Source organism: Zalophus californianus, chromosome 9 (assembly GCF_009762305.2).
Source record: "Zalophus californianus isolate mZalCal1 chromosome 9, mZalCal1.pri.v2, whole genome shotgun sequence".
NCBI lineage: Eukaryota > Metazoa > Chordata > Mammalia > Carnivora > Otariidae > Zalophus > Zalophus californianus.
This window is the reverse complement of record NC_045603.1, coordinates 1,900,952-1,925,928: the sequence shown is the minus strand read 5'-3', so window position 1 is coordinate 1,925,928 and position 24,977 is coordinate 1,900,952. Positions and strand designations below refer to the sequence as shown.

Below are 24,977 nucleotides of genomic sequence, written 5' to 3'. Positions count from 1 at the left end.
CGGGTCAGGGCAGCCGGGGGTGGGATGGCAGGAGAGAGGGCATCCCTCGCCCGTCGCCCTCTGATGCCAGTCACGGCTGTCCTTGCCTGTGAACATCTTTCTCCCCTCCCGCCCCGTGCCTTCATCTTGTCCTGTGGCAGGTCTCCTAGGCTTCCCTGAGAGCCAGACATCAGGGTCTGAGCCCCGGGCCCAGGTTCTAGAAGGTTCTGACTCATCTGTCCAGAGCAGCCCTCCAGGCCCTGCACGGCGCTCCCGCCCTTGCTTCCCTCCTGCCTCCGGGGGTCCGGGGCAGCTCTGAGTTCCCCGCGCCGCAGCAGGGAACAAGGGAAAGCCAGCCGAGCCCCGGGGACGTGCTGTGTTTCCAGAGCTGTCACCTTTGACCTTGGCAGAAGCGCTCCGGACAAGGAAAGGGTTTGCGCATTTCCACTGGCTTCTTTGTGGCCTATTTCATGAACCTGACTCTTTGGTGAGGGTCACCGTTGGGTGACTGTGGGGTATAGCTCATGCATGTTGGCACGAGGCGCATCACGTTGTGACCCGAAGTGCCTACACCCGATCCGAGGGGCGGGGAGGGGGAGGGAGTAGGTCCTTTACTGCCAAGCCGAGTCTGACCTCAAGCTGCCAGGGATCCGCCTACTTCTTGGAAGTCCCGTGGGCCGATCCCTGCCCGTGTCTCTGCGTCAGAGGCTGGCTCGGCCTCCCCCAACCGCCTGCTCTGCATGCAGGGCTCCTCGGCACACGTGTTCCTTCATGCTCTCCACAGGTATTTTAACAGACCTCGTGCTTTAAAAAAGGTTTTAGATCCATAGAAACGTCAGGAAGATAGTTCAGAAAGTTCCCCTATATACACACAGTGCCCACTTCCCTTATTTACCCTAGTCTGGGCCTTTGTTACAACCAAAGAAACAGTTTTATTGTGTCGTTGTTAACTGACGTCCATAGTTTTTGCTGACTGTCCTTTTTTGGGTCCAGGATCCCATCCAGGACGCCACAAAACATCCAGTCCTCACGGCTCCTTGAGCTTCTCCCGGCTGGGGCAGTTCCTCAGATTTTCCTTGCGTCTGATGACCTTGGCAGTGTCGAGGGGGCTGGGCAGGTGTTCTGCAGAATGGCTCTCTATCAGGCTTGTCAAACTGGGGTGTGGGTCTGGGGAAGGTGGACCACAGAGGCGAAGTGCCCCTCTCGTCCCATCACATTAGGGCTCGTGCTGTGAACGTGGCCGAGGCTCCTCCCTGGTCACGTGTCTCCCTGTGCCCCTCCCACGCTCTTCTCTTTGGATGGAAGTCACTATACGATGTGCAGCCCCCTCTGCCGACACTAATGGGGATTCTTCAGCTTTGGAGATTTGTTTCCTTCTACCCATTTGATCACAGCCTGACTCATTTATGGACATCAGTACAGACTGAGAGCATTTTTATGTTTTGAGTCAGACCCACTTCATTCATGAGGTTGCTCAAACATTTTAGCTTTGGCCACTGGGAACTCCCATGTGCCTTTGACACACCCTCACCCGCCAATGGTTTTGTCTGTTGAGCACTTCCTTCTTCGTGCCACAGGATGCTGCAGGCCATGTATTTCCTACCCGGTCCTAAAATGAGCCATTTCTCCAAGGAGTCCCGGGTCCTTTATGGACGGTGGTGTTCGAGACCAACATTGGGTGTTAGGTGTCCTGGTGGCTAAGGCAGGTGCCTCTCTGTGGACAGGACAGGGCATGCACGCATGCTAAACACAACTTCACACCGACGAACCCATCCCCACGTGGATCATTCCAGCCTCCCACCCCTGCTGATCCAACCTCCCGCTGCAACCGCAACCATGAGAAGCCTGACCCCACCATCTGCCTTCACTGGCTCCATTGTCCCACTGAGTGTAGACCTTCAGCGGGATCAGAATTGTGCACCTGTAGCCCCATGGAAAACAGCGTTAATAGCTAGAGATGGCGTTTCTGCCTGGTTCCTCCACCCGTGTAGGGCGGCTCAGTGGCCCCGCCCTCCGCAGTCAGGGTCACGCACCTGTCCCATGGCTGGGTGCTCCTGACAGCATCTGAACCCCGTCCTGGGGTCCCAACACGAGTTCTTTAAGTCAGTGCGTTCAGGGTCACTGTTTGTGGGGTGAGGTAACATGGCTTCTGGCAGGTGCACGGTGCCCTGCGTCGCCATTACGGTAAGGGTCACCCAGAATAGTTTCCCCGGATGAAAATGTCCCCATGCTTCGCCTCCCCCTCCCTCCTTCCTTCCTCGCAAACCAGCAGCCACTGCATTATTTTCTCTATCGTTTGTTTTTTCCAGGATATCGTAGAGTTGGGATCCTGTAGCATGTAGCCTTTCCAGACTGGCTTCTTTTGCTGAGTGATGTGTGTTTAAGGTTCTTCTGTGTCTTTCTGTGGCTGGATGTCCCATTTCTCTTGCATGCCAAGGCTGGGAAACGTGGTTTTCCGATCAGCAACTTGGCCTGGGTGCCACCCGAGCAGCGTCCCATTGCCAGGAAGCTCCCCACTTTGTTTATCCAGTCGTCTGCAGAAGGTTCTCTGGGTTGCTTCCAGGTTTTGGCGAGAGTGAGTAAAAAGGTGCCATGAACATTCACAGGCAGCATGCCATGAGGACGCAAGTGTGAACGTCGATGAGGGTAAATAGCCCGGTTGCCGGGTCACGATCGCGTGATTGCGCAGGAAGTTGCTGAGAGCCTGCCCGAGCGTCCTCCAGAGTGAGCGCCGCAGGTGCTTGTCCCCCCGCGGTGAGCGAGGGCTGCCCTGCGCTCTGTGCACGCGCTCCTGTGGGTGTTACTGCTGTAGCCATTCGGCTGGGCGCCTGGCGATATCTCCTTGCTCCCATTTGAAACTCTGATGACAAACACTGTTGCATATATCTTCATGTGCTTGTCGTTCTGGGGGGGAGCTGTCTGTTCAGATCCTGTGCCCATTGTTTCATTGGGTTGTTTATTCTCTTATGGTTGAGTTGTAAGGGTTCATGCACCTTCTGGACGCGAGCCCTTCGTCAGATGTGTGTGGTTTGCAAGAATTTTCTCCCTTCCATGCTCTGAACGGCGCCTTCAGAAAACAGAAGTATTTAACATTAGTAGAGCGCAGTTATTGCTTTCCTTCATTCGTGGATCATGTTTTCGGTGCTTTATTTAATAGCTCGTTACCAAACTGAGGGTCACATAGATTTTCCCCTACGTTTTCTTCTGTAAGTTTGATATCATTGCGTTTTTTATTTAGATCCCCATTTTGAGTTAATTTTTGTGAACACTGTAAGGTCTGAGCCCAGATTCACTTTTTGCCTATCAGACTGCCAATTATTCCAGCATCTTCTGCTGGAGAGCAATCTTTCCTCCATGGAATTGCCTTTGCGGCTTTGTCAGAGACCAGCTGGCTCAGTGTGCAATCCGTCGCCGCCCTAAGGCTTGTGGCGGGCCCCCTCAGCGTGGAACACACCAGCCACCCTCCTAGGTAACTGGCCTTCAGATCCCGTGGCTTCCTGTGGTCCAGAGGATGCACGCCAAGGCCGGGAAACGTGGTTTTCCAATCAGCAACTTGGCCTGGGCACCACCCGTGCTGCGTAAAGAGAGCCCACGAGAGAGGCCACACGTGGTTACGAACGATCCGTCCTTTCTGAACCATCCTGGGCATCCTGAGGGTGGGTCCTCCCAACCCAGGATGGTTACCACCACGGCAAGGGAGCTTCTCCATCACCCGTCCCTGCGGCCAGCATGCTCTGGGGAGCTGGCCGTCCTGGGCGGATGGTGCCTTCCACGTGCCCCGGGAATGGTGACGTGTGCCCCATCCACAGGCCCATGGTACCAGGCCAGGGGAGGCGCACACCTGCAGCCTTGCGTGTGCCAGTGGTGCTGCTGGGGGCGTCCCCTTGATCATTAGGACAACTGCCCACTGGGTAGTCTCATTCCCAAGGCCTCCTCTGCCTCACTGGGGTTGGTGGAAGACTCTGCAGGTGGGAGGCACCTGGGCACAGGGTGGAAAGGCTGCCCACTGACGGGTCTTAGCCTTGTTACCCCTGCTGCCCGGGCAGGGGTGGAGGCTCAGGGAGGGTGGGGGCCTCCACCCAAGCGGGGGCAGGAAGTGTTGCCACTTGGCTTGGTCTGGCCTGCAGGGGCTGGAGGGGTCAGTGTGGTAGGGGACATCCAGCCAGAAGGAGGGCAAGGGGCCATTTGTCAGAACACGTCCGCATGTTCTGCTTCTGTGCCCGCTCAGGGATGGGCTCTGCTCCGCTGGATCCTAGGCTGCTGGGGTGTCCGTGGAGCTCCTCCCCACTGCAGGCCCTCCTGCCCCTGGAACCCTGTCCCCTCCCTCCATGCGTCTTGCTCCTGGGCCCGGCTGACGGCTTCTTGCACACAACCCCCATCCCTGCACCTGCCTCCCTCCAGGTGCCTCCAGCATGGGTCTTAGTCAGGTCGGCCAGGGAGGGCAGGGCAGTGCCTGGTCCTTCTGCAGCCATGCGAAGCCTCCACGGGCCTCTTGCTGATGTGCCAGGGAGGCTTGTCCCCAGGTGCCCTGTCCAAGTTGCACGAACCAGAGGCACTGCCCCCGTGTCCTCTCTGAAACAAATACCCCAGGCTGCCTGGTGCAGAGACTGGGCCAGTGGACCCAGAGCATCCCACCCCAGCATGATTTCGCAGAGGGCAAGCAGCTGTCCCTGCAGCTACCTTCCATCCTCCTGGTGCCCAAGGCAGGGAGAGACTGGCCAGGTTAGCATTTCTGGTTCCTCAAAGAGTGCTTCTTTCTACAACAAACAGCCACTGCCGAAAACGCCCTCCCATGGTCACGACCTCCAGGAAAGGTCAGGGACGCCTCACGAACAACCCTGTATGTGCTGTCACAGGGCTGAGGGGGGCGTTTGGAGGAGCAGAGGGCTCTGCCCTGCGTGGGCTGAGAGCCTGGTGCAACTGAGCAGCATCCTCCAGGGGCCCAGGCGCATCGAGGGGCCCCCTCCCCCGAGAGCAAGGAGACCTGGGGAGGGACATCGGGCCTGCAGGCCCCCCCGGAGGAGGAAACGCCCTTGGGAGTGAGGAGTGTGGGTTCTCTGGGCCCCAGGCCAGCTCCCCTCACGGTGGGACCCCCTTCAGCAGTGGCGTGCGGGGGCCGTCTCGGCCCCCTCCAGGCCTCTCCCTCCTTCCCGGATGATGGGGGGGCTCCCCTACTTGCTCCAGTCCCACCTGAGGACCCCAGCACTCCCGGGGTGTCCAGGCCTTTCAGTTGGCTCATGAGTGGAAATCATGGTTTCTTCAACATGACTTTAACCCTTCTCAGTTCATTTCCTGCACATCCTGAAAGATAGCAGAGCAGGAAGGGAGAGCCTTGCAGAACACATGCGAGCTGCAGGCAAGCGCCCTGCCCTCCCTGGGTGTCACCTTCCGGCTCAGGACTGACAGACTGATAGCCTGGATAACCCAGGACCCCCCTCTCTGAGGGTCACAGCATGTGGAGCAGCTGGGGCCTGGTCCCTCTGCACCCCGCCCCTCCCCCTCCCGCCCCCTCCCAGCTCGGGCCCCACCCCCTCCCACCCCCTCCCACCCCCTCCCAGCTCGGGGCCTGGTCCCTCTGCACCCTGCCCAGCCCCCTCCGGCCCCCTCCAGCCCCCCTAGGCCCTGGCTTTGCTGCTGCTGTTTGCGGTGAATCCACTTCATCTCCATGTCCCCAGGACACAGAAATGATCTGAAGGACAAATGAAGCCATTTCAGATTGAAGCCGGAAATGGTTTTCAGGTGCTGGTGTCAGGGTTTGGCGGGTTCTCAGCCAGGGGAGGTGCTGGCCCGGGGGCAGGCATCCGGCAAGCTCTGCAGACAGGTGTGGTCTTCACAGCCTGAACACTCCAAGCGGCGGAGGACAACCCAGCCCCGAGAACGAGCTGCTTGACCGTCCGTCCGTAGTGCCCCCAGGACAGGGCCTGGCTCACAGCCTCCTGCGGCCGAGGGCAGACAGCTGTGTGGGAGACCCCATGGCCCAGGGAGCCTGGCCTATCCGCCAGGCAGGGGCACTTCTGGTCATCAGCAGGGTGGCTGCCAACAGCGACACTGGGTAACAGGAGTGAGGACCTGTGACGGGCTGGGAGTGTCCCCGGGGTAATGGTCGTGACCTCCATGCTCCACAGGTGGACGCGGAGCCCCCTCGTCCAGGAGTCCCCCGCCGTGACCCTGGTGGCTCCTCTGGGATCCGGGGGCCGGGGGATCCCGAGCTCATCCTGTCTGCCACAGAGGCAGCCGGGCCAGGAGAAGCCAGACCCACTTGGGCGGAGGGCCCCTTGCCTGGGAGTAGGTGGGGTGCGGAGGCTGAGGGCAGGAGCCGGGAGGAGCTAGCAGAGCAGTGCCCAGATGCTCTAAGAGGGGCTCAGCTCACGGAACGGGGCTGGGCTCTGTCTAGCTGAGGGAGGGCTGGCCTCCCTTCTGGCTCCGTGCCACGTCCAGGCCTTGGCTCTGACTGGCACAGGGCGTCACAGAGGGCTATGGGCTCTGGCGGAGAAGGGGGGGCCGCCGGGAGCCTGTCACTGAGGACCAGTCCTGTTTTCCTGGTGCGTCTGCTTGAAGGCTGGTCTGGGCTCTGCTGCAGTCCCCAGCCGGCCCCCAGATGCTCCGCTCTAGAGGGCGACGCCGGCGTGCCTTTACTGACCTTTGTGAAGTCATAAACTGCGGCGTAATTAGCCAGTGTTTACGATGTTGTTGTGCCAGCCTGATCCAGCCCGGCTCGGGACGGGCCCTGGGGCCGCGGTGCAGACCTGCCAGGCGGGGCGACGCCTCATTAGTAGGCACATTACCGGGGATAATTGACTGGGAGCCAGCTGGACAGCGGTGAGGTGCTCGATAATGGACGTCTCAGGGCAACGTTCGCTGCCTCAAGGAGAACAATAAAAGCGTCCGCGCCTCCCTTACCGTGTCCTGTAAAATGCCTGCATATTAGCAGAGGGGCAGGGCCGTGGGGCCATCCGGAGATCCCGGGCCCTGAACCACTGCCAGATGAATCCAGCACCGGGGAAGGAAGGAAGCAGAAATGCCGTCCGCTGGGCCTGGACTCTGGGCTCCTTCTGTGTTTCTGCCCGACACCAGCACCCAGGCCTGAGGAGGACCCGCCGAAGGGAGCCCCGAAACCATGCTCCCTTGTCAACGTAATTGGGCGCCTGGGGCCGCCAGCTGGGGCAAGCCGGCCAGGCGCTTGTTCCTGGGGTGGGAGACGTGGGGTCAGAGAGGCGGAGGGAGCCTCTGGAATGCAACCTGGAGTCATGAGCTGTCCTTCAGGAACATTCTGGGGAGGGTCTGTGCTCAGTCCCCCTTCCGTGCCCCTCCCCCACCCAGGGAGTACCTGCTGGGCCAGGTCAGAGGTCGAATCGGGGGCTCTGGGAGCCTCGGCTGTTTCCAAAGGGCAGGGAGAGCCCAGCTGCCATGGACGAGGCCTGGGGACCAGCTGGGGAGCCCCTGATGACCTCTGGGGTCCTGGCCTTTGGGCAGGCCAGGCCGGGGACGGGGGACAGGCAACGTGAGGCTACCGTGGCAGGGGCTGCCGCTGACCCCGGTATATGACACTCTCGGTCCGTGTCCTTGTTCAGCATTTTAGGTCAGGGCCCCCTACAGCTCCATTACCGAGTCCTGAGAGGCCTCTCCGGGCCGAGGTCCTAACAGAGCAGAGAGCTTGGGCTCTGGAGCAGAGACCTGGGTCACTGTCCCTTTGGCCTGAGCTGAGCCCCTTTCTGCTTAAAGTCTCACCCCTTCAGGGTTTTCTGAAGTGCCTGACATATCACAGGGTTTAGAGTCTGTAATGAAGTCTCCAAGGACAGCAGAGCCTGGGTGGTGGCTGATGCTCCGAGGTGGGAATGTAGGCTCTCGGCCACACCCCCAGCCCTGGGTGGCCGGGGGAACCTGAGCCTGAGTCCTCTCTGAGATGCAGACACACGTTTTGCCTTGCAGGAGCTGTGGGGGTTGCAGGGACCAGCCAACATCCTGCTCGGCGTGGGGCCTGGGACCGTGCATCGTGTTCAAACGATATTTTCAGCGATAATTATTATTATCACCCAGAATCTGAATCTTCTGAGCCCAGGGCCCCACTGTATGTACTTAGAGGTCATCTCCCGCCGGCAGGGTCAGGTGACCGGAGCACAGGTGTTTGCTGTGAGCTTCAGCCTCCCTCCGGGTGTGGCCCGCCCTGGTCTGTGCAGGCAGCCCCAGCGTCAGGGGCAGGCTCAGCAAGAGAACCAGCGGGGACCTGCTCCATGCTGTATGCCAGGCTGGGAGGCACTCCGGGTTGCACCCCGTCCTTCAGCAGCCCTTCGTGCCCGGCCCAGGACCCCCCACGTGGTCCTCCCCACACCCCTACCCTCTGCCCTTCCCCGGCCTGTACCTTTGAGGCCCTTCTGCCCTGAGTCAGCCAGCCTCGCCCACGGTGGCCTGTGTCCAGCAGCCCCTGCAGGCCAGGTCCGTGCCCTCGTGGTGACCACACACCCCGGGCAGGTTTGCCGTGGCCGAGTCAGAGACCCCCGTGGACCTCATGGTTTCAAGCCACGCAAACCTGTTCCCTCACAGCTGGGTGGGTCTCAGGTCCAACAGGGGGCTCACTGCACCCCAGTCTGAGCGTGGGCAGGCCTGTGCTACCCCGGAGCTGCCCGGGAGAACCTGCTCCTTGTCTTTGCCCGAACAGTTCGGCGTGTGGCCCTTGCTCCATCCCCGAGGGCACCTGTCCCTCCGACCTCTGTGTCCTGTGTCACCCGGTCTTCTCGCTGCGGTTAGATCTCCCTGTGTCTCCCTCTTGCAGGAACATTCTGGGGAGGGTCTGTGCTCCGAGGGACTCCGAGGTGACCCGGGCCACCAGATGATCCACACACAAGATCCCGAGCTTGTTCACATCTGTGCCCTGCAGGTGACACCCCCCTTCTGTGGGGGAGGCCCCTGAGTCACAGGCTCCAGGGTCTGGGATGTGGGCCTCCCTCAGGCTGGGTTCCGCGTCCGCATGAGGCTTGTCTGCAGCTACCTTGTGTGCTGTCAGCCCGCCTTCTCGCCCGCCGCCCCCCACCCACCGGGTCGCCGCAGAGGGGGCTTTCCCTCCACCATCTGCTGCCCCCTCCGCACGGCGTCTGGTCTCCATGGTGGTGGCCCAGTCTGGAGGGGGAGGATGTGGGCTTGTCCCACCGGCTCATTTTACAGATGGGGAGACCGAGGCTGCCACCTGCTCTTCGGGCTGTGACACGGGGCGGGCAGGTGGGGTTTTCCCTGAGTTCTGTGCACAGCTGTGGCCTGAGTCATTCTTGCTCTGGAGCACTGACCCTCATGCTGGGCAAGTGCTCCTGGTCACAGGGGCCTGGGTACCCGCTGCTGGGGGCTCTGTCCTGGCTTCCTGGCCAGTGTGGGGTTGGCAGCCGTGCTAAGTGGCTACCGCCCTGTCATCACTGCGGAGAGGACACGGCCTCAGGGAGGATGTCCCTGGCAGGGATGAAGTCCGAGGGGGTCCCTGGAGGCCTGCATTGGCTCTGGAGGGTGGGGGTGCTGGTCTTCAGGCCCACGGTGAACGCCAGTGGCCCCCTGTGGGTCTGAAGGCCCCCAGACCCTGAGCTGTGGCATTCCTGAGCACAGAGCATTGGGTGAAGGGGCAAGACTCTGCCTGGCTCTGTGCTGATGAGCAGACAGGTCAGGGAACTGGGGAGGGTGCGGGACTGAGGCAGAGGGAACCCCCCATGGCCAGGTTTGATCCCGAGCCCTGCAGTCATCCCTCCTTTACACGATTTGCACAGCCTACTGGGCTGAGCTCTGGAACTCAGAGCTTGAGGAGCTGAGCCCAGCCTGCTGACATCGGGAGGCGGAGCGCTGCATGGCCCTCAGCATTCTCGCTGCCCCCATGCCTTCTCCCAGCGAGGGCAAGAGCAGGCGACAGGTGGGGTCACCTGGCTCCCCCCAGCGAACGTCCTTCAGACGGGGGGCCATGGGCATGACTGGGGCGGAGCAAGTCTGGATCTGAAGGGCGAGCAGGTGCTTTCTGGCAGGTGAAGCAGGTGAGGGAGCAACCAGGGGAGGCAAGCGATGCTGGGCAGCGGGAGGGCCCCAAGGTCATACGGGAGCTGGCTCCCCCTTCCCAGCTTTCTCCAGCATAGAGCCCAGGACCCACACCACTCCGCCCGCGTTGTCCCTTTCCGGGACCCTCCCCTCCTTAGGTTGGGGGTCATGAACCTTCTAGAAACAGCTGCTTCTCCATGGCAGGTGGCTGTCTTCCCAGGTGTTGGCTGTGAAGGGCGCATCAGGGCCCCTGGCAGGTTCCCGCATTTCCATCTTGAAGCCGCCAGCCCAGCCCAGGCGGCAGCTGGCTCCGAAACCCCGTGTCTCCTGGACCAGCGACCGCCTCTGTGCACCGCCCTGTCCTCAGCAGGATCAACAGCTTCCGTGGTGACAACGGGCAGGCCCCCGACCCCACGTGGTGGTTTCTGCTTGCTCTGACACCGCCGCCCAGCCTGGCTGTCCCCCACCCCCGTGTCGGCAGGTGCAGGACTGCCCACCGGTCTCGCTGTGGCCCCGTGAGCCCCAGGCTGGGGGAGCAGGGAGGGGCGCGGGTGGGGGCGGTGCTGCCGGGATCGGGATTTAAGGCTCGCTGTGGAGCCAGCGGAGGGAACTTACCTACAGAGGCTTTGATCTTGGCTCTGGAGGCCCTGAAAAGCTTGCCTCATTGCGGTAATCACAGCTATTATTCCCCCGCTCTTTATGATGGCCCCTGCACCCGCTCCTCCCCAGTTTCCAGAGCCCAGCGCGCAGAGAGCCCGGCCTGAGCAGCACCTGGAAGGGCCTGCCGTCACCGGCGCCTTCGAGCTGAGGCTCTGCTCGGAGCTGGTGTGCGGGGAGGGGGCTCGTCCCTCCCTCCTGGCACAGCCCCCCTGCTCCTGGGCACGGAACCTCTCACGTTTCCAAGCTCGCAGGTGGTTGAGGGACAGGCCGGGCAGCGGGCTGGGGGCTCTTCACATTGGCGGTAAGCCGGCTGGTTTCTGGAAGGGTGTGCCCTGCCGTGGGAGGGGCTGCCGTCTGCCCCTCTTGGCACAGCCCACCTGGCTTCCGGGCTGGGGCAGGGGACGTGGCTCGGGTGGGCGGCCGTGGGAGAGAAAGGGCAGCAGAACAGGAGCCGGGACAAGGTCGACCCGGTCTGGGAGGTTTTCGTGAGATGGTTGACTTTGCTGGAAGAAGCCGTAGCTGTATTCCGGAGCTGGGTTAGTGGGGACAGCCAGGGCACGCGGGGCTGCCAGGGCACGCGGGGCTGTACTGCAGCGCAGGGTGAGCCAAGGGCGCCCTTCGGGATGGGGAAGGAAGCAGCTGTCTGGCTGTGAGCAGCTTCAGGACCGCCCACCCACGCAGATTGGCCCTGCCACCTTTATCCCAAGTTCAGGCCCCTGCCCTTGAGCTTGCCTGCAAGGTAGAGCCAGGGCAGGGTCACTGTGGACCGTGGGACACTGCACTGGAACCAGGAAGGAGCCAGCACACGCGGGCCAGGCCGCCCCCGCGTCCTGGGAACCACCGGGAACCTGGCCTCCCGGGGTCACGCACATTCCTGCTTCCCCTCCCACTTCTGGGCTCGCCGAGCCCGGGGACCAGCTGGGAGTTCAACGGTGGGGACCCAAGGGCCAGGCGGGGTTGAGGGCCCTCTGACTCCCCGCTGGACCGATTCAGGGGGCATCTCCGGGAGCGCAGGCTGTGCTGGAGGCTTCCCTGCCGGAGGGCTGCACCCCCCACCCCTTTGCAGAGACGGGGGAGCTGTCTGCTTGGAGGACGGTGGCGCACAGCCGATGGTGGTCACGGGAGCGTCTCAGGGGCTGGCTGGGCAGGTGGCCGTCTCGGGAGGTGGAGTTGGAAAGCCAGCAGGGCCGTTGAGGGACTCCCGAGCCTCAGGCACGTGGGGTGGCCAGTGGCTCTGTGGACAGTGGGAACGGACTTGCTTCTCAGCTGCTGAGTGGGAGGGAGTATTGATGTCCACTGTTGGGGGGAAGCCCTGTGTACACACGCATGTGTGAACATCTGTGTTACACGTGTGTATCTACACTGCAGTGTGTGTGCACGGGTGTCGGCGTCTCGGCCTCGAGCTCACGCCGTGTGGGGACGGGGGCTCTGGTCTGTGGCCCACACCTGCTCTCATGGTGCTCCCCAGGGACCCCGCACGCACTGAGGGGCCTTTGGGCTGGCTGGGCTGGCTCTGGGTCCCCGGAGACCCTGGTTCCTGTGGGGACAGTCATTCTGTCATTTGTGCACATGCATCATGGGGGCCAGTCACGCGGTCTGCTCACGCCGGCCTCAGCCCGGGTCGGGACGCCCCGCACGCCGTCTGCCACTCTGCACCGGTTGGCTGGAGGAGGCGCTTCTGTAAGGTCCCGATTTCCCTCACTCTCTTGGTCTCCCCTCCTGCACATCACGCAGGCGATCCCTGAACCAAGGGGTTGTGCTTGGTTGTCCGCCTCATGCACTTAGCTGGCTCCACTGGGTCGAACTGCGATAGAGAAACTGAGGCCAGGGATCTTAGTGTGCAACAGCCCCCTTCCCTGCAGGGGACACGCCCCAGGACCCCAGTGGGTGCCTGAAGCCATGGGGAGGAGCAGGCCCCACATGAAGCCGTGGGCCAGGTGCGGTAGGCGATGGACAGCAAGCATGAGTAGTCGAAGAGGACAGTCACCATGGCGCACCGTGACAGAGGTCACGTAACGTCCCCTGGACCGCCCTCCCCATCCTCCCGTGAGGCCAGCCGGTGACCGGTCCCCGTGAGGGAGGAGGCGGAGGAATGTGGGCAGGTGACCCACGGAGGGCCTTCCCACGCTGCGGCGGGGCAGGAGCATGTTCCCCCCACAGAGACGGGTCTCACGTGGGGACACACGCGGGTAGAGGGGCCTCCTGTAGCTCAGATCCTGAGGCTGTAATACTCCGTCAGATTGTGTAGTTTTTTCTGTATATTTTAATCCCCTTACTGACTGTCTCCATGATCGGGATAAAATCACATGTCTGTGCGGGTCCCCTCCAGGTCCTTCACGGCATGAATCGGGAGCACGTCTCTTCTGTAATGAGAGAGGTGGGTGTGGGGCAGGGACTCCCAGGGCTCTGTCCTCCGCTGCCTCCTGCCCCGTGGGGCCGCACCCCTGGCGCTCCCGCCAGAGTCTGCAGTTTGGAGACAGCACCAGCGTGGGCTCCGGCTGCAGCCGTGGCCGAGCGGCCATCCACACGGTCCTCCACGGGAGGCAGGAAAGGACGCTGTGGCGTCTTCGTGGTCAGCCCACCCGTGTTGTGAGTCAAGCCAGTTGTCCACTTGGGGGTCCTTCTGTCCATGTTGGGCGGAAGGTGCACGTTGGGGGCTGCTGGGGGAGGGGAGGAAAGGTCATTGTCCTGCGGATCCGTTTGCAGAGTTCCCAGCAGATTTGGGTGGTCCCCGTCCCGCACATTCTCTCCTCCACCTGCCTCAACGGCCTTCCCAGGTGACGGAGGCAGGAGCTCCAAGGGGCTGTGCTGGGCGAGGCGGGGCCCTCGGACATGTGCGGGGCGTGCGTGCACCTGCGTGTCTCCCAGACGCGGAGCAGCTCCTGCCAGGCCTCCCCTCCCGCTGCTGCCTTAAAGCCCTGTCCCCTGGCCTCAGGCCATCCTGCTGCGGGTCTCGCCCTGATGAAAACAGCGACATTAGAGATCCCGTCCGCGGATGTGAGTCAGAGTTAGGATGAAAGAGCCCCTCCACCTCCTTTACCGCAGCATGGCCTCGCCCTCCCTGAGCACTGCCCTTATGTAGCGCCGCTGTGACATGTGACGAAGCCTCTGTACCCCTAAAGCATGGGTAGAGGGCGAGCTCGGCCCCGACCTGCCACCCAGGCCACGTGCACGGCCTGCCGTCAGGCGCGGGGGTTGTGCTACCCTCGACCACCAGGGGTTTCTTTAATCACCTCTCCTCATGGTTTTGCTAATGTCTTCTCGTTGACTAGCGCTTGGAGCCAAGCACAGATTCGCACATTTGGGGACGTGGGCCCCAAGGATGCCTGACCAGGGTGCCTGGGTACGTGGTGCCCCACTGCCGCGGCAGCTGTAGGCCTGTCAGCATCTTGGGAACATGGTTCATGGGCACCCGTGTCCCGTGTTGAAACTCGCACCATGGTGGGCAGTGCCAGACAGCACGACCCCGAGGTGCTGGGCATTCCACGCTCTCTGGTTTGTCCCTGTGACCCACCGTGACCCGCCAGGACCCGCTGTGACCCACTGTGATGTGCTGCTTATTGGTGTCTCCACGCCCTTACTTGACACAGACCCTGGAGGTCGACTCACAGATCGGGGGCGCCCAGCATCTTCGGGTCTTGGCCTTGAACCCCATGTTGCCCCGTGCAGGTTCCGCCTGGGCTGCCGTGTTCCTGTCACCACCGGGTCCCCGGGACTGGAGATCTTTCCTGTCCCCACTGGTCCTTCTGTTTCTGTCCCGGGCCTGTCGGGAGGGAGGGTTTGCCCTGTGGCCGGGATCCAGCCCAGTGGGGGCCAGCCCAGGGCCGACTCCAGGAGTGTCAGCGTCGAGCTCAGAGTGTGGCGGCTGCATCCCCCGTGTCCATGACGTTCAGGACGCCAGCGCGGGGCAAGGCAGCAGCACAGAATGCCAGGAGGTGGGATTGGGTGCTGGCCGCTCTGCTCCTGACCCGAGTCTCCGGCTCCAGTCCCTTGGCTCGTGTCCCTCCAAGGGCTGGGGACAGCTTAAGGACAGCTGTCTGAGGCCCTCTCCAGGCCAGCAAGCCCCTCCTGATGAGCGAGGGCCCCTGCTTCCCCCCCGGGCTGATGGAGAGCTTTGGTCCCCACTGGGGCTCCCAGCAGTCGGTCACTGTCATCGGTGTGGCCGCACCTGGCAGACGCCCTGCAGCAGGACCAGGTCAGGCTGGACCTCGGGGCCTGGGATTCTGGACTCCCACAGAAGGAAGGGGCTTCAGTCACTGGACCAGCGGGTTACAAGGCCTTCAACCGTAAATCTCAATTTAAAACGATTTTACGTAGAATAGCGCGGTGAACCTGAGAAAGAGTTTGGCACAACTTGCTTTTAGGACACACTCGTGGTCCTTCCAGTGACTGGGCTCGGGTCTGGGTGGTGGCAGGCCTCCTTTGGGGACCATGCTGGAACTCTTGGGGGGCCGGTGTCCTGCCCCCAGCCTGGGCTGCCTCGGGGCGCACGTGAGAGTTGACAAGCCGGGACGTGCTCACATGGACTCCAGCTCTGGCGGGGAGGCTCCCGTCCACACCGGCCCAGGGCCCTGGACACCGAGGAGGCCCCCAGGGTCCGAGCACACACCTGCGAGTCCCGATCCACAGGTGTTTCCTGCAGCAACCCTCCCGAGTCCCGGGGCCCCAAATCATGGCCCTGGGTGGGTGATGAAACCTCAGGGAGCAGTTTCTGTGAAGTCTGTAGGGAGAGGGGAGCAAAGGGTGCTCAGCTTGTAGGGAGTTGCTGCGGTCTTGGGGCAGCACCTGAGGCCAGGCCAGCCCAGAGCCGGCGCCTCAACGGACCATCACAGTGAGGGGGCCGACACCGGGCTCTTTCCTGTGGGGCCAAGGTGGGTGTCCCCAGCCCCTTCCCCTGGGGGCAGGTGCAGTGCCCGGCTGGGCTCCAGCCCACGGCCTGTGAAGCAGAGGCCTGGGGTTCCGCGGTGGCTGTGGTCGCCGGTGATGGAGCTGGGACACGGCTTCTGGGCGCGGCCTCAGTCCTGGTCCTCTCTCTGCTGGCACACGCCCTCCAGGGCCCTGATCTGACGGAACTGCCTGCAGGGCTCCTGATGTCCTGGCCGGTGGCTCCCAGACCCATCCCCAGCACTGTCGATGTGTCCCTGACCGTTGCTGTCCTGGGCTCCGGGGGACAGTCGGGGCTGTGGCTCGGCCACCAGCAGGGCCCTGAGGCAGGCTGCGGGCGTGAGCGTGTCTGTCCCCAGCCTGGCCCTGCAGAGACCCCGCACACCCGCACGCCTTCACAGGCAAGGCTCCCTTAGCAACCCGAGCCGTTTGGCTCAGTAAGCACCGCAGTGGGGGACACTCCCAAGGTGGGAGAGCGAAGTGTCTGTGGTTCCTCCCACGGCTGCCCCAGAACTCTGACCTGCCGTCTCAGGCACCTGCTTTGGGTCTCATCTCAGTGTGGATGCACACACGGAGCATGTGGGGGGCCTTTGGCGGCCTTGTCATTCCGAACCCCAGCACCCCTGCTCCGTAGGGTATGGCCCAACATTGTGGCCCCTGGGGGTGATGGTGCCAGGCTGACGGCTCCTGGTTACACCCTGCCTGGGTGAGGGGTGCTCTAGGTCGTCCAGACCCTGCCAGTCCCCACGCTGCGGCCCCTCCCGGCCATCCCCATAGACGTGGGGACCTAGGTTCAGGAGCCTCCATGTGCCCGGGCAGGCTTCTCTCACAGCTTGGGGGCTGGTGCCGAAATACTGGCCTTCGGTGGGGAGTCGCGTGGCTGGTTGTCTGCTTTATTAGCAACTGGGGCTCGCGGTATCCAGGAAAGTAGGAGACAGGTCTCTGCTGCCCACTGACATAGCCAAAGGGGTCTGGAGTCAGGCTGGGCGGCAGTGAGGAACAGCTCCATGTCCACCGGCAGAGCTTAAAAGAGCGGCCAGGACAGAGGGACAGAGGCCTCCCAGCTGCAAATCACAGCGTCGGACGGCCTGTGAGTCCCAGTGTCTTTGTGTCATGGCCTGCGGACCAGCTCAGGTGCTCAGCGTGGTTCCCCGTGATCACGTCTTCGAGGCTTTATCCACTGTTGTCACAAGAGAACTGTTCTCTCCATCCCAGCATTTTTCCTTCTGTTGCATTTGTCTACTTACCCTGTTTATTTTTACTTCATTCTCTGTGCAGTATGTAATTTTTTGTGTAATTAGCTGATGGAAGTCCAAATGTGCAGCCGAAACCTTCCAGGGAGGTGGCGCTGGGGCAGTGCCCCCAGTAGGGTTTTGCTCCGCACGGGGAGGGGTCCCAGCGTCTGCGGAGAAGGTGCCCAGGAGACCCCCAGTGGCCTCCTGTGCCGTGCCCCCAGCAAACCCCGTTGATTCACGGCAGGCTCTGGTCACTGCACGCAGCCCATGTGGAGCCCAGGGCTGGGTGTGCCCGGTGCCCACCACCAATGCCCCCGTGACTTTTGGCTCTCACCCAGACGCCGCACCCCCAGGGGCCGAGTGTGGCCTGGGCAGCTCCTAGCTGGATGGAGTGGGTTGGAGTGGGTGGCTACTCCTCGTGCTTCGTCCTGCCGACTTGGGTGACCCCTGCTTTGGACCCAGCTCCTGGCTGGGCTGGAGACCTCCAGGTGACACAGGTGAGAGAAAAGCAGGGTCGTCTTGTGCAGTGAGCTGCTTGGAGGACCCAGGGGCCTGCCTGGGCGAGGGGCCCCCAGTGACAGCAGTAGCGTGGACGAGGAAGGACACCAGGGCTCAGAAACACCACCCGGGAGCCTCGGTGCTGCCTGTTCGCCCTCGGCAAGGAGGGAGCGGCCCCTCTCCCCACCTGCCCCTCGGGCCCCATGGCTGGGCATCATTTCCTCATTATTCCCTTGTTCTGAGGGGCAGCCCACCCCACCCCGCACTGTCCCGTCTCCCTGCTGGCCCCCATGTGACGGACAGGCGGGCTGGGACCCCTGCATCCGGGCATCTGTATGAGGTTGTGCTCTCAGCTGGGGGGAGCCCCTCGGGGCACCGTGCCATCTGCTTTGCTCGCATCTGGGTTCCAGGGTCCAACATCACAGACAGCATGCAGTAGGTGCTTACTATCTGCTGAGGGAATGGATGTGCGAGGCCGTGAGTCAGTGGGACCTCTGGTGGTTCTCCGGAGTGGGCATGCAGGGAGAGGCCGTGGCTGCGTGGCCAGGGGGCAGCCAGTGTCCCGGCCCGGGGATGGACCGGTGCTGCATGGCAGAGTGAGGGACGACCTCCTGTCTCCCACGGCGCGAGGTGGCCGGATTTCATCTGGTCTGTCGTCCGTCCAGAGCTGACACCATTTTTATCGTCCAAGTCAGCTTTCGGCACTTAGCGGAGGCCACGCTGGTACTCCAGGCAGAGGAACGTCCTACGGAAGGCGGGGTTCTGTGTCTGCTGGGATGTGGGCCCCATGGGCCCTCGGCCAGACAGGCGCCCCCACTGTGATTTAGGAGACGGGAGGGGGAGGTCACTTCACTGGTTGACTTGTCCCCTGCAAAGTCAGCGTGTCCCTTCTCTGCATTCTGTGCTGGCCCAGAGACAGACCAAGGACCCTGCTGTCCCCAGTCCCGTGCCCACGAACTGTGGGGAGCTGGGGCCATGTCCACATGGGAAAGCAGGAGAGAGGGGCACATCCAGTAGCCTGTGTGTGCATCTCACATGCTAAGTGTGCGAGTGTGTGCACACCAGCCTGTGGGGGGGAGGGGCGGCCGCGGACGGCCCGGCGTGGAGAGTGACAGCCGCGTCCCTGCCACTCTCGGCCAGCCCTGTACCAACAGGGAGTTTCTCCCTCACCGCCTTTAACAGACCCGGGGGAGGGTCCTCACTGTATCCGCCGCCCTCGGGCCAGGTGGGCGCGGAGACCCCAGGGCCCAGCGTGGGTTCGGATCTCCGTGCTGTGCGCAGTCTGGTTCCTTCCATCAGATGCCCGGCAGCGTGATGCGGCCCTTTCATTTCCGGGCGTGACAGATGGGGCCACGTTTAATTTCCTGCCCGTCCTGGTGGGGCCTCGCATGCCACCGTGGGGCCGTGTACAGTGGAGGTCGCGGGCATGACCCGGCGCCTCCTCCCTTGGCGCGTGTTTCTGCCGACGTCCTTGAAGGTGTCCGAGACGGGTGCTCTGGAGAAGCGGCCTGCCTCCCCGCGGCCAGCAGGGCGCCTCTGAGGCTGGGAGGGCTGGGCGGCTCATCCCCCAGCCTCACACACTCAGCGCATGCCTGTGCCTCTCTTGCAGGTCAGCTGGCTGCCGGCACATGTGAGATTGTGACCCTGGACCGGGACAGCAGCCAGCCTCGGAGGACGATCGCCCGGCAGACGGCTCGCTGTGCCTGCAGGAAGGGGCAGATCGCGGGCACCACGAGAGCCCGGCCCGCCTGCGTGGACGGTAAGAGCCCACGACGAGGGACCCCATCGAAGGCAGGGGCAGCGAGGTGCCGCCCGACACAGCCCACCCCACCCCTACCCCGGCCCGGGATGTCTGCAGAGGCCTCCTGTTCTCCTGCTCAGGCCTAGGGCTGGACAGTCCCCATGGGGTGACTGCTCCCCGGGCAGCGTTGGCTTGTCTGCAGCGTGGTGTCCGCGGGGCTGTGGGTGGCGGGAAGCCAGGGTCCCGGGCAGGCCTGCGGGACTTCCTGGCCCCTTGGTGCTGCCGTGGGCAGAGGGAGCAGATCCCGGGCCATGCTGTCCGCCGCTGTGGCTGGGGACGCGGTGATGTCCGTCCCCTGTGGCTTCTCGCTGAGGCTGCGTGCAGGGGGTGGGCTTCTCCTGCTTCAGGTCTGGCAGGCGACAGGCACCCGCGGGCTGGCCCCATCCCCCTCGGGCGGGCAGGAGGTGGTGATGGTGTCCCCACGGCCACCAAAGTCAGGCTGTCCGACTGCCAAGATGCGCCATGCTAACGTCTTTGCAGAATAGAGCTCAGAAAGGCGCCTCATGTGAGGCGGTACCTTTGGGGACTGTCTTTGAAACAGAATCACAGACATTCTCGGAAAAGTGCAAGGAAGCCCTCAATGCACTGGGGCACGTGCACTGGTCGAGGAGGCCGCTGTGGGCTGTCCAGTGTGAGACCGGGCACCCTCGGTGCACAGCGGGGCCTCCCCATGAGCTGGGAGCACCAGAGGCAGGCGGGGCTCTGCCCAGAGCCCTGTGACCAGAGCAGGCAGCCTTGCGGGGCTCCTGTGGCCAGGCCGACAGCAGCTGTGGGCTCCCTGGGGTGGGGGGCCCCACGCAGGGGTGTGCTGAGGCCTTGGTTCCTCGGGGCCTGTAGGAGGTGTGGTCACAGCCTGACAAGACGGCCAGGTCCCAGCGGTCAGCCGTGCCCTTCATGCCCCAGCAGCCTCTGCATGGGGCTCTGGGTGCCTCCCCGGTTCAGCTGCCTTTGCTTGGGAGCCCATTTCCTGCTGACCTATGACCCTGAGACACACGCAGCCCTCGGGAGGGTCACCTGAGGAATGACAGCAGGTGCCGAGCAGGGGCTGGGACACCTTCAGGGCTCAGAGCACATGAGCTTGGAAATTCACTTGCTTCGGTGGTGGGGCCGCTTTGGGAGTGAAGACCCTAGTGTCACTGGGGGCAGGTTTCTAACAGGCCAGGCGGGCCCCAGGGTGGCCCCCAAAGTCAGAAAGTCCCCGGGGAAGGCAAGAGTAGAGCCACAAGGCCACCTTGGGGGGTGGAGACTGATTGGCTGGTCAGCTTGGGGTCCCCGTGCCTCCAGCATCACCGATGATCCCCTGTCCTGGGACTATCTGGGATCATGGAGGGGCAGCGAGTCTGCTCTGGAGCTCCGGCCCCTCTGGGCCTCTGGCAGGGCAGGGGAGGGAGGAGCAGGCCCAGCCCAGCCACGCCCAGTCCAGATGCCCGGGGCACCTTTGGGGCTGAGCTGGCGTCTCCGCCTGGCCAAGGGGGTCCTGCGGTACCCAGAATACCCTGGAGGCCCAGCCAGGCGCCCAGCTGACCGCCCCCCCCCCCCGCCCAGGCCCCGCGTCGGCTGCCTTCTGGCCTCCACGCCCTGAAGGGCTCTCTGGGGAAGCGGGGGCCAGAGGCAGGTGGGAGCGTCTCGAGCATCTGGCGCTCGTCATGGGGGCCGGCTTTGTTTTGTCTGTCCGTATGAGAAACGTCTATCCGTGGGCATCCGGGAGGAGGCGTGTGCCTGAGCCAGCAGGGGTGTGGCTCCTACACGCGGCTATGGATTCAGGGCCTCCGTGCTGCCAAGCCTGATTCTGGGTGAGCTTGGGCTGGCCTTCCCAGCTGCACTTGTCCCTGCGCGTCCCGCCCCGTCCGGCTCCCCAAACTGGAGCAGGTTGCCCGTGAGGCGAGCACACCTCCCTGCTGACACTGACAGATTCTGCCCCGGGCCGGGCGAGGGGCGCGCGGCCCAGGCGGACCCTCACAGTCGCGTCCCCGCCTCTCTCCTCATTAGTCCCGTGAGCCTGTGGGGAGATTTGGGGTCAGAATTGATAACTAATTGAATCTGAGTCTGCTCATCTGAAACCACATTCTTGCCCCTCTCCCGTGAGCCTTCCCGCGCCTCAGGAGCCGGGTCCCAGGGACCCAAATTAAAACCTGGCTGCTTCCAGGAGAGGCCAGACAAATTACTTGGCTCGTATTCTGCACGGTGGGCATTTTCCTGGCTGCCACCTAATTTAATTTTTGCTCTTCTATTTTCCCTGCTCTGTGTGCATAAGCTTCCTCGCGTGTGGTGGTGGCTGTGAAAGAGAAGACTTGAGCCTTACTGGGTTGGTTGGAATCCGTGTGAGCCTGGTTTGAACTGGGACGTTTTAGGCTGGCCCTACTGTTCGTTCAACAGGGGAGCTTGGACGAGTGGCGCACACCAGCGTTTGCACACCTGTTTGTTCATTTAGCAATTGACTTGTTGCTAATTCATTCATTTATTTGGGTACAGTGTGTGCTCCGGGGGGAATTGACTCTGCTGCAGGGTTGGGGCCCAGATGGTGGGGCAGGGACTGTGAGACCCCAGAGCACAGTTGTCTCTTTCTGTCCAGGGCACTGGTGAGGCAAGGGAGGATTTGGGCAGGGTATTGAGGAATGAAGAGGAGCTCGCCAGGGAAGCTTTTCTTCCTGAAAGGAGGGGGCAACTCTTGGCTGCATCTTTGAACCCCAGGTGTTTTCTGGGTGGACATCTCCCCAGCCTGTATTTGGCAGTGCTGTGACCCGCTAGACCTGTGTGGGACAGGAGGCTCTGAAACAAACGGCAGTCCTCTCTGCAAGGCCGTGCATCCTCAACACAAACACGGGCGCTCCAGCTTGCCTCCGGGGCTGTCCCTGTCATGGACAGCGCAGTCCGTGCTGTCCGGGTGCGCCGGGCCAAGCTGCCTCCACCTGCGGTGGTGGCTCCGTGAAGCCCCGGGCTCCCCTCACCCTGTCGGCAGGAACATGCAGGCCCGTTGCTTCCGCAGGGCTGTAGCGAGGACCGGGGCCCTGGCCCCACACCGCAGCCCTGTTCGGCAGGCAGCAGGAAGCCACCGATGCCCGTGGTCCTTCTCAGGGAAGCAGCCTCTGTCTTTGTATGGGGAGGCTCTTCCTCCCATCAGCTGGCTTCTCATGAAACTTTTGAAAGGAATCAAAGTAAAGAAAGGAGGGGGGGCGGAGCAAGATGGCGGAAGAGTAGGAGACCTAGATTTTGTCTGGTCTCAGGAATTCAGCTGAATAGGGATCAAACCATTCTGAACACCTACGAACTCAACAGGAGATCGAACAGGAGAGTAGCAACAACTCTCTGAACAGAGAAGCGACCACTTACTGGAAGGTAGGACGTCCGGAGAAGTGAATCCGAGGCGATATTCGGGAGGATAGACGGCGGGGGAGGGGCCTCCGCCGGCCGCTTCTGGCAAGTGCTAGAGCCGCGGAGCACAAAATCGGACCTTTTAAAAGTTGGCTCGGCGGAGGGACGTCGCTGCAGTGGCTAAGCGGGGGGTGGAATCCTCCCGGGACAGTGTGGTCTCAGGACCCTTGGGGTCACAGAGAGACCGGGGGTGCCTGAGTGCGGCAGAGCTCCCAGGTGTCGGGGCGGGGAAGCCGGCTGCAGATACGGAGCAGAGTCGCGGGCTCTCAGCTCGGGGTTGCCATAAACTGTGATCTGCGGCCCAGTCGGGGCACGGCTCCCCCAGCAAGGACCCAACAAGCAGCAGATCCGGGGAGACTCCCCTTCCTTCCCGGGGAGGAGCGGTGCGGGAACGCACTGCAGGGATCTGCTGGATTTGGAGACTCCGAGCGGGGTCGGGTGCCAGAGATAGCAACGCTCGATCACAGGCCGGGTGAGCATGGAGAGCGGCCGGAGACCGGGGACACGGGAGTGACTGCTTTTCTCTGGGGGCGCACTGAGGAGTGGGGCCCTGAGTTCTCGGCTCCTCCGGGCGGAGACTGGGAGGCCGCCATTTTCGCCCTGGTCCTCCAAAGCTGTGCCGAGAGCTTGCAGGGAACAAAAGCTCCTGAGAGCAAACTGGAGCAGCTTCCTTAGCCCGGACCGACAAGGGCGGGGCAATTCCGCCTCCGGCAAAGACATTTGGAAACCACAGCAACAGGCCCCTCCCCCAGAAGATCAACACAAACAGCCAGCAAGCCAAGACCAAGTTGATCGATCAAGGAGAATAGGAGAACTCCAGCGCTAGGGGAATACTGCACATAGATTCATGGCTTCTTTTTTTTTTTTTTTTTTTTTTTTTTTACCATGATTCATTATTTCATCAAAGTTAATTTTTGTTGACTTTTTTTTATTTTTCTTTTTCCCTTTTTCAACCAACATCTTATAAATCCCTTTTTTTAAAAAAAAAAAATTTTTTTTTTTCATTTTTAGAGTCATATTTTATCCCTTCATAGTAGTTATCCTTGTTTTTGGCATATATATATAAGTTGTTCTCTCTTTAAAATTTTGAGGTACAGTTTCTTCTAACAGATCAAAATATACCCTAAATCACTAGTGTATGGCTTTGTTCTAGTCTCCTGCCTGATCACATTCTCTCCCTTTTTCCTTTTTTTTTTTTTTCCTTAAATCTTCTTTCTTTTTTCAAACAACTTATCTTACCAAGTCCTTTTATAAAATCTTTTATAATTTTCATCTTTACAGTCATCTTCCATCCCTTCATTGTATCAACCCTTATTTTGTACATATATGTCTTTCTTCCTTTAAAATTTTAGGAGGCACTTTTTTCTAACAGACCAAAATACGCCCAAAATCTAGTGTGTGGCACTGATCTATGCACTAGCCTGATCATATTTGATCATATTCTGCCTTTTTTGAATTGTTTTGTTTTTGTTTTTATCTTTTTTTTCTTTTTTTTTCTTTTTCTCTTTCTTTTTTCTTTCTTTCCCTTTCTTTTCCCCTGGTTTCAGGTCTTTTCTGATTTGTATACAGTATATTTGCTGGGGACGTAGTAAACCTGTTAGCCTTTTGTTCTCTCATTCATCTATTCTCCTCTGGACAAAATGACAAGACGAAAGAAATCACCTCAGCAAAAAGAACAAGAGGTAGTACCGTCAGCCAGGGACCTACTCAATACGGACATTAGTACGATGTCGGACCTAGAGTTCAGAATCATGACTTTAAAGATACTAGCTGGGCTTGAAAAAAGCGTGGAAGTTATTAGAGAAACCCTTTCTGGAGAAATAAAAGAACTAAAATCTAACCAAATCGAAATCAAAAAGGCTATTGATGAGGTGCAATCAAAAATGGGGGCACTAAATGCTAGGATAAATGAGGCAGAAGAGAGAATCAGCGATATAGAAGACCAAATGATAGAAAATAAAGAGGCTGAGAAAAAGAGAGAGAAACAACTACAGGATCACGAGGGCAGAATTCGAGAGATAAGTGATACGATAAGACGAAACAACATTAGAATAATTGGGATCCCAGAAGAAGAAGAGAGAGAGAGAGGGGCAGAAGGTATATTGGAGCAAATTATAGCAGAGAACTTCCCTAATGTGAGGAAGGAAACAGGCATTAAAATCCAGGAGGCACAGAGAACCCCTCTCAAAATCAATAAAAATAGGTCAACACCCCGACATCTAATAGTAAAACTTACGAGTCTCAGAGACAAAGAGAAAATCCTGAAAGCAGCTCGGGAGAAGAGATATGTAACCTACAATGGTAGAAACATTAGATTGGCAACAGACCTATCCACAGAGACCTGGCAGGCCAGAAAGGACTGGCAAGATATCTTCAGAGCACTAAACGAGAAAAATATGCAGCCAAGAATACTATATCCAGCTAGGCTATCATTGAAAATAGAAGGAGAGATCAAAAGCTTCCAGAACAAACAAAAACTAAAAGAATTTGCAAACACGAAACCAGCCCTCCAAGAAATATTGAGAGGGGTCCTCTAAGCAAAGAGA

General features: G+C 60.7%; 1 protein-coding gene across 2 annotated transcripts in view; it reads left to right on the top strand.

Moving 5' to 3' along the window:
• Nucleotides 1-24,977, top strand: part of TAFA5 (TAFA chemokine like family member 5) — a 200,324-nt gene that overhangs the window by 99,893 nt on the left and 75,454 nt on the right. For both annotated transcript variants that reach the window (XM_035729078.1, XM_035729079.1), the window contains exon 2: nucleotides 18,868-19,017. In XM_035729078.1, coding sequence (XP_035584971.1) covers nucleotides 18,868-19,017 — 150 coding nt within the window. The remainder of the gene's footprint in view (nucleotides 1-18,867; nucleotides 19,018-24,977) is intronic.